The 17,424-nt window shown below is 42.1% G+C and overlaps 1 protein-coding gene across 2 annotated transcripts in view; it reads right to left on the bottom strand.

Annotated features, from left to right (window-relative positions):
- Positions 1-1,227: 1,227 nt before the first annotated feature.
- The window catches only part of SLC30A9 (solute carrier family 30 member 9), a 62,991-nt gene continuing 46,794 nt past the window's right edge, over positions 1,228-17,424 (bottom strand). For both annotated transcript variants that reach the window (XM_018564531.1, XM_018564539.1), the window contains exons 13-18: positions 15,131-15,202; positions 14,928-15,035; positions 12,438-12,603; positions 11,281-11,410; positions 10,126-10,239; positions 1,228-1,499 (exon numbers count right to left, since the gene is read on the bottom strand). In XM_018564531.1, coding sequence (XP_018420033.1) covers positions 1,455-1,499; positions 10,126-10,239; positions 11,281-11,410; positions 12,438-12,603; positions 14,928-15,035; positions 15,131-15,202 — 635 coding nt within the window. In that variant the 3' untranslated portion in view covers positions 1,228-1,454. The remainder of the gene's footprint in view (positions 1,500-10,125; positions 10,240-11,280; positions 11,411-12,437; positions 12,604-14,927; positions 15,036-15,130; positions 15,203-17,424) is intronic.

The following is a 17,424-nucleotide window of genomic DNA, read 5'->3' as shown; positions in this document are numbered from 1 at the left end:
CAGTGTTCTCCCATAGCAATAATGATCAGGAACATGTACCTGGCGCCTGTACCTGGGACATACTAGCTACCTAGCACATCACAGCTCTTTTAACAGTACAGAAGCAAATGACAAAGTGATGAATTTACAATAGTCAACTGAGATCCTGGTACTTGTGTTCTGGCATGGCACCTACCCCATTAAACAATAAGGCCACCTTCCCTCAGCCAGCAATACCTTACATCCAGGAAAGTTGCACAATGCTTGTAAACCCACTTTTGTTGGAAATTTGGGAACTACTGACCCTTCTGCTACAGTTTATGGATACCTGTCCTATTTCGAGTCAAGAACGTGCAGCTGACACAATATTTTATCAGTGATCAGGAAGGCAAGTTTGTTCAGAACACATTTCTTGTAGAGCCAAATACATACATAGAGTTACAGATCAGCAAACTGTTTTATAGTTCACTGTGGATCAAATGACTGATGTGTATCAGATCGGGCTAAACGGCACATTCACTTTCATATTTGGAGGAGATCGGCAGTTCCACAACTCTCCTGCAGAGCATCTGATCAATTTTGATTTGCCAGATCCTTTATAGACCTCAGATCAGTTTGCTTATCCCTGTTTAGGATATACTTCTAAAATGTGAATATTTACTGGTACTTTATGAATCTTGTTTTATTCCGTTACATTGTGAATGTTTTATGTTGTCTCTCTTATTATACATAATAATAATGTTCTCATTTATTTTTAAAAAGCCCAAAACAAATAGAAAACCTTTTATAGGGTAAACAATGTTTTCAGAAAGGGTAAGACCTACATTGTCACTTTTGTAGTGTCAAGCAAAAAGAGGACATTGCGGCACAAGGTATAAAGACAGCCGTTCATTGACCGACAGAGGAGTCCAAGGAACAGAACAACTGTTTGGTAGCATCAAAAAAAAAACAACCCAAAAACTAACAATTCTTCAGAAAGAACTTTCCAATCACTTCCAGTGAAAAATAAAAGCATCAAAACCTTTGTTCTATATACAATGAGCATAGAATAAGATGAAGGAATGGCAGGAGTGCAAATGGTTGATTCCTTATCTCTGGCTGTCCAGTTAGTAAAAGCGAAAGAAAACCCGGCAAACGAGGTCAACGTCACGCATGTAGATGGAATGAAATAAAACAATGCGATTTCCTTCTGTGAGGCAATTGTACAAAATAAATAACGTTAGCTTTTTTTTTTTTTTTTTTTCTTTTCTCGTCCGGCACAAAAAAAGTCATTGCAGATAATTTGACAACAACCGACTCTAAGATGCTCTTGTAAACATGACTTCATGTGTGCAGAGCATTTGCATTGTAGGGCGATTCGCACTCATTTACAATTTAGTCATGGAGCATGCATGCTGGAAAATGAAATGAAGCTTCTTCTACAGTCTCCTCATTCCTTCCTCTATGAATTTTATGAATAGAAAATTCTTCCGCTTCTATAAAATTTCCAAGTCAACGTGCCGAACCTCAGGATTGCATTGCTGAAACAAAGGGGAGAGGTAATTAATGAAACATTAGCATCCTGGATACATTATCTGAAGCCTGGCTATAGAGAAATAGTCTTATCTCTAGGAGATAAGAGTTGGGGGAGAAATGCCCCCTGCCTGCAGGACTGAAGACGTGCTCTGCAGACACAATCTGCTCAGGACATAAGTGATGCTTAATGGTCATAATTAATACTAGACATTCTTCTCCTCCTGCTCTGAGCTGTTTGTACACCGATGCGATGGGGGAACAGAAGGCAGCACAGCTGTTACCAGCGGGGCTCTTCCGTGACCACACTTTCTCTGTTTAGCTCCTGTACACCTCTGCCAGAAGGTGCTTTTACATGAAGAACTTGAAGACCTTTTCTGATAGATGAACTTAACTATGCTCAGTGATTACATTGAAGTAAACAGCCATACTGAAAGAGATGAATAATAGCAAAGTGCTGCAGTATCTTTGCTTGAGAAAACCGTGCTTGGTGACAATGATCATCTCCATCAATGGGGAGGATTGCGGTTTAGTCAGGGCTGCTGATTATAATGCTTCAAGCCTTTTTGGAAGAGACCATGTGACCAATGACTCAGATCCAGTCACATGACTGGCCACCAGGGGGAGCCTGGGGGCAACATTTTCTCAAGCCCAGGTCAGTACTCCAATGCTTACTGTATATTATGAAAGTGTCCATCACAGCAAGACTATGAGGGCTTGTTCACACCCCCCGTTGTGGTGTTGGAGTGGTATGATGTACCATCAGTAACATCAACAGCCCAAAATATGCTACAAATAGCAGGAAATAAAATACACAGGTATATGTGCCCGCATGCAAAAGTTGGAACAAAAACACCATTAATAATAATTTAAAAAAAGGGCCAAAGAATTAAGAGAAGAAAGAGCAGCATACAACCCCATTCCATCAGATGGGCATAACTGATATGATGTCTTTCTGATTTCCAAGAAATAATCTACAATACTTTTAGTATGAGTAAAGGGACAAGAAATGCAGACGAATTGCTCCAAACAGGTTCGGAATGACAATTTGCCAGGTCAGATCATTTCCAAAGGAAGTGGAGAATATTTAATCAGCAAGTGTGAACATTTGTGTGCCATATCGCCACATGGAATGCTTTAAAGCAGGGGTAGCCAAGCCTTGGCCGTCCAGCTGTTGTGGAACTACAGGTCCCATAAGGCATTGCAAGACTCCTGACGGCGACAGGCACAACTTCCATGATAGAATTTGTAGCTTTACCACAGCTGGAGAGCCGAAGCTTGGCTAACCTGCTTTAAAGTAATGCTAGCATAAATGAATCCGGTAAGCTGCCATTACTGACCTTTTACTAACAGTACTAGCCACCCGACACTCATACAGACGCTTTGCTTTCAATAATACGGGGTTCATTTACTAAAGGCAAATAGGCTGTTAACTTTGCTTCGGAAGCTTAGTGAATGTGGTGAAAATGACCAATCACTTCCTTCACCTAGCTAAGGGAAAATGATAGTGAAGTGAACAACCCATTTACCTTTACTTTGAGCCACTGATCCAGAACAAGCGTGTATCAAGTAAAGTAGTTTCCTCATTTCCATATTTGTTCTGGGTTTAGAGACTTAAAAGTATTAAAACAGAATTACAGCAGAGAAATCCCATTTTCAAAAAGAGAGTCAGCAATGGCAGCCTCCACAGGTCTCAGGTACACTTTAACTGGACAAATCCTTTCACACAACTAGGAGTTCCCAAATATAAGGATTGATGTAGTTATTAGTGATGTAGGAATCACCAGGTGGAGGGGAGTGGAGGGTTTAGATAACTCTGAGAATAGAAAACAAAACCTTACCACTGCAATGGGGCTTCCCTTAAATGCAAGTTTTGTCTAGGGGACTCAACCCCCCCAGATATACTCGCCTGATCCTCAGTCCTGCGGTAATCATCACTTACCTCTTTGTTCCGGCTGTACCTTGGGGTCCTCATTTCTAATGCAAGTGAATAGACCTGCATGAGACGTAATGACATCAGCGATCCTTAATGACCTAATGACATCAGCAGACCACCAGAGCCAGTGGGAGAAGAGGCTGCGGGGACTAGGTATAGCAGCCTGACAGGACCGAGGATCAGGTGAGTTTATTGACAAAGCAAGGACTTAATCCTTGCATGCGGGGGTAGCCGTACTGCAAGGGTAAGCTGATTCAATTCCCAGAGTTCTTCTTTAATTGCTTTGATAACTGAAGAAGGGTTAATTCTGTCAATTATACATTAACAAAACAGTACACACACTTTCAACGCCTTTAATTTACCGATCGCTGTTTTATACTTTAATGTAACAGCTAAAATAAATGATCTCAGCTGAAAATGTACTTTTCTAAAAAAAAAAAACACCCGCTACAAATGGATAGTTATTGTATTTGTAATTTTCCTAAGAAGCCAAAATCCATATTTCAACATAATATATAGCATGGCAGTAATGCATTCATAATCAAACAATTCATCTTTAATAACTGGCATGTCAAAATGTGATACATTAACCTGCTCCCACCCAGATCAGCAAATTCATTTTCAGATTGCTATTAAAAGCATTTGTGAAATGTGTAAGTGCATTACAAGAAATGAATATAATTGCGTCAGAAGAATCTAGTATTGTGATATTCCCAAAGAATACTTCCCGCCTGCCTGGAATGATGGAGAGATACGTATTAACCATTTCATCTGTGGAGATGTTTTACCCTATTCATGGCTAGACTGACTTCTGTGGTTCATTAGGATGCCAGCAAGCAGCCAATCACTATTATCTGTAATCAATGCATGGATACATGTCCAAATGACGTCATCAGGTTTCCACAACAACTCCAGGGCAGATAATCCCCTTCCACAGGAGGAATAATAAACAATATGGAGCCTGGATCAATCAAGTCCCAGACACATCACTACAACCAGAGACTGCCATTCAGAGCTTTGTTCCAATGCTTGCCTAAAGCTGGGTACATATGGTTAGATTTTTCTTTGTTCAGCCTCAACGAAAAAAATATGACAGATTCCTCCATCCACACTAACAGCTGTTAGCTGAGTACATTGTATTCTGTCACAATACCGGAACAGTACTTGCAGCTAATGGGCTGCAAGCAGTGTTCGACCGATGATTTTCCATCATGTCCCCTTAGCTCTAACTAATGACTGACGTCAGTCAAGTAGATAAAGCCACCAATGGTTCGAATTTTAGCCGCTCCATGTGTACCCAGCTTTAGAGGAGACTTAACGCCCAATTGAAGTCTAAAGCTGTCCAAACACTGTACGAATTTCATTATTGTGTGTGTCCCTGTCAACACCCTTCCATCCGACAATCAGAAAAATCAAAGGTACTGAATGGGAAATTTTAGGGCGAACAGGGAAGCAGTCAATCAGCTGCCGTCACTGCTCCGGTATTCTGACAGCGGCACACCAGGACACAGCAAGAGATTTGTTTAGTGTGGATGGAAGAATCTGTTATATTTTTGGTTCAGCCCGCAGGCTGAATAAAAGGAGAACTATGGGGTTAGGGCTTTTTTCCCATAGTTCTCCTAAGGGTAACGGGAGGACACAATCTAGCGTCCTCCCGTCACCCAAAGCTCAGCATAGCTCGCGGTATACTGAGACACCGCAGCCGGAACGGATTCTTAACAATGCTGTCGAGATCCACCCAGCTGCGTGAGTGACAGCGGGCTCTGCCTATCTAGAGGCAGAGCCAGCTGTACCCGCCCTTCCCCCGTCTGTTACGCCAGTCAGCGCTGGAGGATCGGACAGGGGAGGAATCCCTGCAGGGAGCCGTGAGTGACAGTCACGGCTCCCTGTAGGGATAGAGCGAGCGAGCGACGCTATGTGTTCGCTCACTTCCCGATCTACTGAGCCGACCTGTGACAGTTTCATTGTCACAGGTCGGCTCAGATTATGAGACTGAGTGAAAATCACTCGCCTCATAATTCTCCTTTAATAAAATATAACTGCATATGGCCACCTTTATACAAATCTGCACCCATCACTGTAGGTTTCAGCAAAAGTAACAGGTTTTCAGTGTCTTAGCTATCATATTAGTGTAAAAACGCTGCACTTCCACTAACACAACAGTTGCCCCACCACTAGCCTGCAGCCCTCAGCCCCTGCTGAGTCAGTCCTAAAGTTCTGCAATCACACTCTCTTCTGATTGCTGAGCTATAAGTCTGACTCAGCAGGGGGTGGGATGGACCGCTGCAGTGAGACCGCTGCTTTCACACAGAGATAATAGCATTCCTTAGCTGTAGGTTAGGAGGAGGACAGGCTGTGTTAGTGGAAGTGCAGAGTCTATTCACTAATATGACAGCACCTGTTATCCCGCTGCACTCTGACATACTGGGCTTTGTGAAATGCTGGCTGGCCTGGCTGTTGTGCTGATCTAGTGGCTTCAATACTTTATGAGTCATTGAATGCAGATCAAGAGATTTGACTTCAGTTGCTGCATACTTGTAAGAAAAAGTCAAACTATTCTGTATATGAATGTGTAAAAGTACAACATATATTTGTTGAGCTTTACTGGGTAAGATTTCAGAAAGGAATACAGTATGAAAACACCACATTTTATGAATACAATTGTTTTTCTTTTCAGATGGTGATATAACTGTTTTTTCTTTGTTGGACTTTATACAGTTCTTCTACCTCTATGGCCTGTCTATGGCCACTAAAGTACTCAAACTAACAATACTTATGTGCACCCTTCTTATTCCTCACTCCTGCTCATAGGGACCAACTTCGGACTTATCCTGAGGGGTATGGGTCTTTAAGCAATAGTCCTATCTAGGGATTCATTCAGGGATCGTTCCTGACCCATCGGGATAGATAGCATGGAGGGTTTTAGAGTGGTAGGTAGGGATGCACCAATACCGTTTTTTTGGTATCGAGTACCATTATTTTATTTTTGTTGGTACTTGCCAGTACCGAATATCATGACCAGAAGTCCAATTAAGGAAGCCGGGCAGCGTGTAACGACTCGCCGCCCGGCTTCCCGATTAGTTGGGAAGCCGGCTCCATGCTACCTTGTCACCGGGTGAGGAGGAAGCATGGAGCCGGCTGTCTAGCTAATCAGGAAGCCGAGGGGCAGGTAATCAGTCACCGCCCGACTTCCTAACTGGCCAGCTTCCCGGCCAATCAGAAAGCCGAGTGGTGAGTCATTAAATGCCGCCTGGCTTCCTGATGGGCCATGGTGGCGGCTAATCAGGAACCTGGGCAGTGTGTAATGACTCGCCCCCCGGCTACCTGATACTAGAAGTTCCAGTATCAGGATAGGCATCCGGAGTATTTGGGCGAGTACTCTGTATATGTATATTAGTATCGGTATTGGTGCATCCCAAGTGGTAGGGATTGTTTGTATTTCTCGTCCCCAGAAACAAGAATTTTCTCTGCGGCTGCCATGGAGAAGGAAAAAGGGGCTTTTCTGGGCACAATGAAATCAGTGGAATAATAAAAGTTATTAGAAGGCTGAGTGCATTGTTTGACATGACAGGTTACACTTATCACCCGATTCGATAATTCCTAAGAACACAGGTCCAACTTTGCCTATTGCGATGAATATTAAAAAAAAGATATGAGGACCCAACTCTTACAACACAGGGGATTGTGCAAAGTTCATAGAAGGGAGTAACTAAAATAGGGTAAAAAGTGGGGTTTTCTTCCCTATTTTAGCTGATTTTTCCCAATGAACCTGAACCTGTTATGCTAGATTGACACTTCCCAAGCCAAAAGACAACTGCACTGAAATTTCTGAACATCGGCAGACTAACCACACTAGACACAGTTGTAGCAGACACATTAGGCTTTGCACGGTCTAATGCTCATTCAGATGGAGCAGAGCTGCATCTCGATTACACCAGTTAAATAAATCATTATGGAAAATGTGAAAAACTAATGACAAAAATAAACAGAAGTATTGGTGCAGCTATATAAGCACTTGTGCTGCTCAAAGGGAAGACATTAAATCATTGATGAGGTCTTGTTACAATTTAAAACTCTGTATATAAAGATACTTTACATGTGCAAAGTGATTTGTTATCAATTTTACACTACAACCCTTAGATGTCAAGCCCATCACAAAGGCAAAACATACTGCCCCAAATATGTTAAGCTACGTTGCCCCTAGCTAAAATTAGTACAAAGGTTTTCATAAATTACATCTAGAATATGCAAAGCACCATGGCTTTAAAGTGAATCTATCATGTCCATCAAAGTGTATAAACTAGCTCTACTGGTAAACGTCAGGCAATATATTTCTATTTGTGTTCAGACCAGTTCCTTTGTGGCTGGGGAGGCTCCTGAATCTTGGGCCCAAGTCAAAGCCCAGTACCAAGCAAAATGAATAGTACCTGATCCCTTCCTGCTCCCAATAATGCACAAGATGTTTTTATTTAGAAAAAGACCATCACACAACTTTTACCTTACATGGGACTGCACCTATTCTGGGAGAGTATGGGTCCAGCGCTGCAGTCTTGCTTTGCCATTCACAGGTCCAACACTCTATTATTTAGCTTTAGTAATCTTGAGCCTTATAGAACACTGCCATTGGACAGCCAATAGAAGTGTCCAGGCCATTCAGGCAGTGATGTGGGTACTCGAAGAAGGAAGGACCCTCCTACTGAGCAGTCTAAAAGATGGAAGACTCTGGACCTGGAGCATCATATGACCACAGATTTAGATAAATAAATGAGGAAATTAGATGCATTTTTTCTGCAGTGATTAGTGGGGACAAGGGGGTTCTGCCTGTTGGGGCAGGGGGGTGGCATACTGGCTTTAACATCACATTGTTCACCACCGTCATACAATTTTCCAATGCCAAATCACTTTATGTCTAAAAGATGGAAGACTCTGGACCTGGAGCATCATATGACCACAGATTTAGATAAATAAATGAGGAAATTAGATGCATTTTTTCTGCAGTGATTAGTGGGGACTAGGGGGTTCTGCCTGTTGGGGCAGGGGGGTGGCAGACTGGCTTTAACATCACATTGTTGCCTTCACCACCGTCATACAATTTTCCAATGCCAAATCACTTTTAGAGGTTCTGCTATTTCACAGCAGGAAGGGAGCATAGACACACTAGGGGATAGAACTTGACCTGAAGCAGGAGAGAAGCTAAGCCCCATATAAAGCCTGAACTAGATGTGCACAGTGCAGGAGTGCATTTGTGCAAGATTTGGGATTCTCAGAGCTGTTTGCAAGTAGAAATACATAATAATTGTTTTAGTCAGCTGTAACTGTACTACACTCCAGTGGTTCTAGTTGTACAGTTAACCACAGGGACAAACCAGGGAAATTTCAAAGCTGCAACCACTATCCCAAAATGAGCAATACTCCTTTTTTAAGCATGGTCACACGGAGGACATCTGTACACTGCTTATGACCGCGATCAGCTGACAGGTCACAGCCATGCCACAGTCCAGAAGAATGCCGACAATATTGTCAGGATCCAACCTAGCTGCCTAACTGACCACTGGCTTTGCATCTCTGTGTGTGGCTGACAGCCAGAGCCAACCGTGTCTGCCCTCTTCCCTGGGCTGTCCCTCCACTGAGCACTGAAGGATCAGAGAGGGGAGGGGGAAATCCCTGTGGCGGGCAGTAAGTGACAGTCACTGCTCTCTGCAGACAGCAGAGACTGACTGATAAGCGGTCATGTGATCACTCAGCTTTCGGTCTTAAAGTCGGTGTAAGACACTGCTGCTGTCCCATGCTGGCTCCAAGTATTGGGGAGAGTATGTTTTACTCTCCCCATCCACCTCCTTTAATGAAATAAAGGCATATTGTTAGTGAAACAGCCTATAGCATCAAGATCACCAGTGCTCAAATTAAAAAGTGAACAAGAACTGCATGCTACTGAGAGAAGCCAGTCAGATAGAGAATGTGGTATCTAGGAGAAATAGTTCTTGTTTCATTTGTTTTAATAAAAGACTCAGAGTTGGCTGTTATGGCACTTGACTATCTAGGCAGAGTGTTATTACATAGCAGAGTCATCTGCTTGTATAGATGTATTCAGCACATTATATTTGTAATCACTGTGTAGTTATTAAAGCGAGGGAAAGGCATTTCAGAGTTACATTTGCATACTAGGAAAGAAGACCAAAAATCCAAATTACAGACAAAAGAACTTCCTAAATGTAGGGGGATTCTTGAAGAATACTGTGTGAGCACAGCATGGCAAAACACATGCACACAAAACTGAAAATAAACTCTCTGGGGAGCTGACAAGTTGAATAGTGAGGACATTAGCAACTATAAATTAACGAGAGCAAAGTCTGTTGCAGAAACATAGAGCTGGATGTCTGCTAAAACAAAAAAAGGAAGCTGTTCATTTAGCCTTTAAAAGCATAGCTGGGGGCTTTGGGCGTCTGGTTACAAAACACATCTCCAAAGGTGAAATTCATTACAATTTGAATGGCGTTTGAATTCTACTCTTTTTTAATCTTGCCGAAACGCTATGTTAAAAGGATTTATGGGTGTTGCCCAAAAGCAACCACAAATTTCAGCCAAACTAGTGTAGAAAAAGTATCTAGAATATGATTGGTTGTTCTGGACAAGGCAGATACCTTTATCCTTGACCTCCATTGTAATCTTCGACCTCCTCCATGATGTTCTACTCTTACCTTTAGTTCCTTTTCAAGTCTGTCTACTTCAGCCCCCAGTGTATCAATGATGTTCTCCCCATGTTTAAGCATAAAAGCCTCTAACTCTTCTGGGGTCTTCACTTGACAAATTTCCTGCAACATAAATGAGATGAGAGCGTTATACACTTTTGTGTTTGCCCAATCTGGTTAATAATTATTTAGTTACTAAAAAAAACCCTGCCTTGTTTTTTTTTTATTATTATTATTATTATAGGCTGGTAACACACAAAATAAATTCATTTGTATTTATTTTTTAAATACTGTCATTGTATCTGACATTTGCTGTAGTAAACCGAGGTACGCAGTCATCTTCAGATTGCAGTAAAAATGTGGAAAAGTCATCAACAGGAACGAAGTTTAAAAAAAAGAATGAAAATATACAAAAGTGGATCCAGAGTTATGCTTCCCTCTGAACAAGCTAGGGGTTAACGGTTCTATGGATGCAAGTTTTTTTTAGGTTTTTTTTTATGTAAACACAGCTTATTGGTAACAAGTGAGTGTTACACCAATGGGATTACATGCTGGTAATCTCCTTGACTAGACTCCTTTCCTCTTACTGGAAGTTCTACACACACTGTCCTATAGGCTTGTACCTCCTCCGATGCTTTATGCTGAAAGGCATAGTGGCTCGAAACCTGAGCTTTTAAAAGTATTTTAGAATGTATTTAACCATGGCTTTTTTGGGGCTGTTTCTGTTTTTTTCTTTGACACTGTTATTTATTCAGGTTTTATGGAAAATATCATAGGTGTATCCATGTGAGTCCACATTAGAACACTAGTTGATTACATGCATTTTCCTGTCCATGCCTTTTCTTTTCATTGATTAAACCAACAGACGTGTTTTTCTTTTCTTTTTTTTTTTTTTAAACATAACAAATTATCTTTGTGCCCAAAACTAGATCAAAGCAATGCAGAAGAGTTGTCTGAAGTGAATGGATTCTACATAACATTTTCAGTGCTGGTTAGAAAATAGACATGGGATTGCTTGATAAAAGGCAAAGCCCTTTTATACCTTTGCTCCAATCTTCATACAAACGCCCCACTGTGCCTGTGTATTCCGCATATTAGCAATGGAGGTGCACAACGGATACGTCTGAATTATATGTGTACTGAATTCAATTCTTTTGAACTTACCTGAAGCAATTGGTCAATATCTTGCTTTTCCAAATATGATCTTGTTACAACCCGTCCATCAAAATCCACTTCTGCTTTAAATCGTACTTTACTCATTCCCAAATCTGTAGCTTTTACATCATGAATAGCCCTGCAAAGACATTTGAAGAATTAGTCCAGTGACAAACCTTTATTGAAATTTATGCTAAAAGCTCCAGCTAGGCCAGTAAGGGGAGGGCGTCTCCACACTCGGACATCTCCCGCTGCTCCTGCTCTGACCATACCAGAAGCAGAATTGTTGTTCCTCATTCTATAGGGACCAATGGAGAAGACACTACATCAGCAGCTGTCCAACTTTTCAGCCTTACAGAAGAGACCAGCACCTCATCTATCTTATACAGCAAATGTTTACATTTATACTAGAAAGCATCATTCACACGGATGAGCACAGCTATACAACATGCATGTCCGTGCAGAGACCTTTGCCCTGGAGGGACAGGTGCTGCATATAGCTACTTGCTGCCACCTGTACGTCTCTATGACATGATGTGGCCACATGCAGCTACACGCCATTCCAAACTTGCACATCGATACAATGCATGTCTTTGGACGCAGACTGTTGTGGGCCTCTGCACGGAATTGCACGCATTACAGCTTTGCATGTTTGTATACTACTGTAGGGCCTAAATGTTACACTGCAACCTTAAAAAAAAAAAGTTCTGGTGTGGACCAAGTCTCCCAAGTACCGTGTTTCCCCGCAAATAAGACCTCCCCCAAAAGTAAGACCTAGCACTATTTTTCAAGATTCCTGTAATATAAGACCTACTCCGAAAATAAGACCTAGTTTGGCGGTAGCATATACTTTACTGCCCTGTCCATTTCCCGACTGCTGCACAGCTGGTACCGCTGTCCCTGATGGCAAAGGAAGCTGTATAAAGCAAGGCTGCGGCAGCGGAGGGAGCAGAGGCGCATTAGCCGCTACTTCGTCTATAGCGCCAGTTACTGGCTACTGTGACAGGTGGAGTGACACCAGATGCACTCCGCCTGTGAAAGAACGGAATCTTCTTTACCGATACTGACCAGCAGGAAAATAACGAGAGCAACAGTATCATTCTAATTCTTACCAAGAAACCCAATAAGATTACTTTTTTTATTTTTATTTCAAATTGCTTCCTTACCTTACAGCAGGATCGCTCTCTAGGAATTCCGTGAGACGCTGCACTTGTTCCGGCTGTATGGATCGACCTATGAGGGCCTCTGTGTTGGTGTAGATAAGGAAAGCAGAAACTGCTCCCAACAGTGTCCCAACTCCCAAGGAGCCCAGACTGTCATATAATGGGTTCCCTAGTAATCAATCACAGTGACCCATTAGTATAAATCAGACCGAACATGAACACAACAAAAACGTACAGATCTTATATATCCACAAAATTCCCTCCAATACTACACAGGTGAGTGTAACAAGTTTGACAGAAGTTTCTCTTCAGTGATAAGAAGGTCAGTAGAAAGTCATTGCAGACAGCACTAGAGATCAGCAGAGCGGATCAAAGTATTAGAAACCTTAAAATTGAACCTGTCTCTGTGACAGGTGACGCACAATAAAACAAGGAGATGTGTGCTCGCAGTTTGTAGAATTAACAGATGTGGCTTGTGAGATTTATGAAGAGGAAGATGGCATTAAAAGATCAAAAAACAGCCGCGCGCGCACATAATTCATGGAGATTTGCCTTGGGTGTCTGTACCCAATGATGGGAATGAGACTGGTATAAAAAAAGATGGCATCTTCAGAATTAACTGCCTCACTCCTGTGCCGATGTGCACCACAGGACACCAGCAAAGAGGTCTTGATACTAGTTCTAACACATATAATACATACACACCATTTTACCATTCAAATATGAATTTCTGTTAAGAGTGTTACCCTATATTTTTTACTAAACAACGTAGTAAAGTTGTACTAGAATTTAGAAAAAAACCTCTAATTTTAGCATCTAAAAGAGAAAGTATTGTCAATGTTTTTTTAGATAACATGAAAAAGAGATCAGCTAGCTATAAAAAAGCCCTTAGTATGTGCTAATGTTTCAGAAATGTGCTTTTTTCTATGTAATTCATAATTGTTATAAGTAGAAGAGGCAGACAGATCTTCATTACATATGCAGGCACTGCTTCCTGCTTTGCAGTGCAACACAAAGGTTATGCTTTACTGCTCTATCTCACAATGCTAGTCTATAGGTTGTAGGGCTGCAACAACTAATCGACATCATCGATTATAATCGATTATTGAAAAAGTTGTCAACCGCCCAAATCCACGATCGGCACAGGGACGCGGGGAGAAGAAGGTAAGGAGGTGCAGTTGTGGGCGGATGACAGCCGCCGACAGACAGGCCCGATCTCAGAAACAAGTTGCTGGAAGACTGCTCAGGTAAGCCTGCACTTTCCCCACACATGGTGCTCTATAATGTATTGCTGGGATTTGTATTCCTCTATAGCTGATGGTACATTGTGCTGTATATTATACAGAGCACGAACCCGTACCGTATCAGCTATAGAGGACTACAAATCCCATCCATACATTATACACTGTAAATATAATGTATTGCTGGGATTTGTTGTACTCCTCTATAGCTGGTGGTAGTCTGCATTGCGCTGTATAGAGGTCTACAAATCAAGGAATAATACATTATACAGCGCAATGCGGAATACCACCAGCTATAGAGTACAACAAATCCCAGCAATAGTACATTATACAGTGGTGCAATGCCGAATACCACTAGCTATAGAGGACAACAACACCCAGCAAATAATACATTATACAGTGGTGCAATGCAGAATACCACCAGCTACAGAGGACTACAAAACCCAGCAATAGTACATTATACAGCGCAATGCAGAATACCGCCAGCTATAATGTACTATTGCTGGGATTTGTTGTATTCCTCTATAGCTGGTGGTATTCTAAATTGTGCTGTATAATGTACTATTGCTGGGTTTTGTAGTCCTCTATAGCCGATGCCATTCTGCATTCATTGCTGTATAATTTTACACTTTTCATTTCACTATATTGCACACCACACTTTTTTTTTTTTTACTTCCACCGCTCCAAGCTTGCTCCTGTGATGGACTACAATCTCAATACAAACTAGTAGTCCCATCACTGGAGCCATTTTTAAAAATGTATTTTATTTTTTATCCGATTAAGCGATTAATCGAACGTAATAATCGGCTAACTAATCGATTTTGAAAATAATCGTTAGCTGCAGCTCTAATAGGTTGGCTGACTCACTCAAAACATGGAGGAAGCTGGGAACAGTGGGGGAGAGACTTGACAATTGAGTCCTACTTGAATCTACTCTCCCTCCAGTGTGTTATCTACAAATAAATGGAACTTTGACACACAAAATGGAATTCTTCATTTCGAATGGGGTGATCCATCACTCACAGGGTCACTGCTACTAACTGAGGCCCTGGTGAGGAGAATTCTTACACTGCCTCTTCCTCAAACTATGAAGAAAAAAAAATGTCATCTGTCCCAGCAGGGTCCTAAAGAATAGAAATTAGCTTTGAGTGGAGTTGCTTTTACCTGTCACCTCTATTGCCCCCCTCCCAAACATACATATTTTTTTCTACATAAATTGCACCTCATTGTAAAAAAGAAAAAAACATCTCACCAGTCAGTGACGTCAGCCCCATGCAGGAAGCAGCCATTACAACCCCCAAAACTGCAGCAGCATCTTCCATCAGGACTACGTTGGTGCTTGGGTCACGGGATTGAATCACTAAGAACAGCACAACAGTATAAAATAAGACAGTATTCAAAATAAAATGACCCCAAACCATTCCCACAGTGTCATAGGGTAAATAATGGACATACCATACTGGTAAAAGGACAATCCCTTTGCCCTTGAACTCTTCTTAATTTCATTAATAGCAACAAGGAGCGTAGCTAGAAAAAAAGACCATTGCAGTATTCACATAAACATGTAACATGCAACACAGCATATCATCACATTATCATTAATATATACAAACAAAGATTTAAAAAATGATATATACCCTCCCTCAGTTGGGGGGTCATGTGATACACATAACCAGATAACACAGCATATCATATCATATACTATATAATAAACACAGCCGGTCTAGATTTAATTCCTGAATCTTATATATAGACAGCCTGGATCTGGTACAACAACCACCAGCAGGATCAATAGAAATGTCTAACCTCTAATGCAGCTGTTGTCTTAATCGATTTAGAAAATGTACAGAGCCCAGTACAATGGAGGTTGATTTAAGTATGGGGAGAGCTATTTTCCTCAGCATGTACTAGTAAGTTAAAGGAAGGAGGAATAAAAGGTATCTCTGACAATTTTCAGGCAGGTTTTATTGTGTGGATGTGCAATTAAGGTGCCTTTTCTGGCCATTTTCCTGAATAATTAAACTATGTTTTATTGGAGACCAAACAACCAGATCAAAATGCACAACACTGCACCCATGTACACTGATCATACATACACACATACGCTAGTCTTTAATTATATGTACTAACCCTTTTGCTGCCAGAGATATTTTTGCACGGTAAAATGCACATTTTAGGCCTGAAAATGGCATAAAGCCCCCAAAATATTACATTTTCTAAAACCAGAGAGCAGACAAAATGCTGGCAGTTGTACATTTTTAATGCCACACAATATTAGTGCAACAGTTGATCAAACTAAAATTTTAAGTAAAAAATACATCCAAATGTATTTTATTGTACACAAACACAATATAATACCAATATTTTTGAAAAATATAAAAAATTAGATTGTGTCCAGTGGACAGATACCAAAACATGCCGATTGCATGCGTCCCTAAAAGGGCAAAAAACCTTGGTACCCCAAATTGTCGGCGACGCTTTAAAAGCCTGTACAGGTCATCAATTTAGAGTTAACAGTAAATGATGGCCCTAGAATTATTGCTCTCTCTAGGGCAGGGGTGCCCACAATTTTTGTGTTAAGATCTACTTTTCAAATGACGAGCTACATGAGATCTACCAACAAAAAATAAAAAAAACTCCCTCGCTCTCTCTCCTTGTTCATCCGCCTGGCTGTTTCTCCTCTCTGTCCTGGCTGTCATTCCTCGTTCTTTCTCCTGGCTGTCTCTCTTTGCTCTCTTGGCTGTCTCTCCTTCCTCTCTCCCCTGGCTGTCTCTCCATGCTCTCTCTCCCCTGGCTGTCTCTCCATGCTCTCTCTCCCCTGGCTGTCTCTCCATGCTCTCTCTCCCCTGGCTGTCTCTCCATGCTCTCTCTCCCCTGGCTGTCTCTCCATGCTCTCTCTCCCCTGGCTGTCTCTCCATGCTCTCTCTCCTGTGGCTGTCTCTCCATGCTCTCTCTCCTCTGGCTGTCTCTCCATGCTCTCTCTCCCCTGGCTGTCTCTCCATGCTCTCTCTCCCCTGGCTGTCTCTCCATGCTCTCTCTCCCCTGGCTGTCTCTCCATGCTCTCTCTCCCCTGGCTGTCTCTCCATGCTCTCTCTCCCCTGGCTGTCTCTCCATGCTCTCTCTCCCCTGGCTGTCTCTCCATGCTCTCTCTCCCCTGGCTGTCTCTCCATGCTCTCTCTCCCCTGGCTGTCTCTCCATGCTCTCTCTCCCCTGGCTGTCTCTCCATGCTCTCTCTCCCCTGGCTGTCTCTCCATGCTCTCTCTCCTGGCTCACCTTGCTGTATTTTGCAACAGGCTGTGTAAACTAACATTCTTTGATTTAATATATAGCACTTCAACCACCAGTATCCACCAGAAAGGTGTCAGGGAGCTTGGCTCAGCAGACTCAGGCTAATAGGTAATCATGTGTGCACAGCTAAATAAATATACCAAAATGGAATAAAGGGGCCGCCATTCACACCCTTCGTGATCTACCACCATCAGCTTTGAGAGCTACTGGTAGATCACGATCTACCTAATGGGCACCCCTGCTCTAGGGAGTGTGGTGCAATCTTGTTTTCTTACGTAGGTGCACCCAACGCATGCGTTTACATATGTGTATGTACACAGGGGCTTTAAAGGAGAACTATGGGGTCAGTGCTTTTCCCCATAGTTCTCCTTAGGGTAACGGGAAGACACAAACTAGCGTCCTCCTGTCACCCTAGGCTCAGTATACCGCGAGCTACAGCTCAGCCCATTTGTGAGGTCAGG

This window comes from Nanorana parkeri, unplaced genomic scaffold, assembly GCF_000935625.1.
Source record: "Nanorana parkeri isolate BGI_ZX_2015 unplaced genomic scaffold, ASM93562v1 scaffold24, whole genome shotgun sequence".
NCBI lineage: Eukaryota > Metazoa > Chordata > Amphibia > Anura > Dicroglossidae > Nanorana > Nanorana parkeri.
Note: the sequence above shows the minus strand (reverse complement) of the source record. Positions and strands in the feature narration are given on the sequence as shown.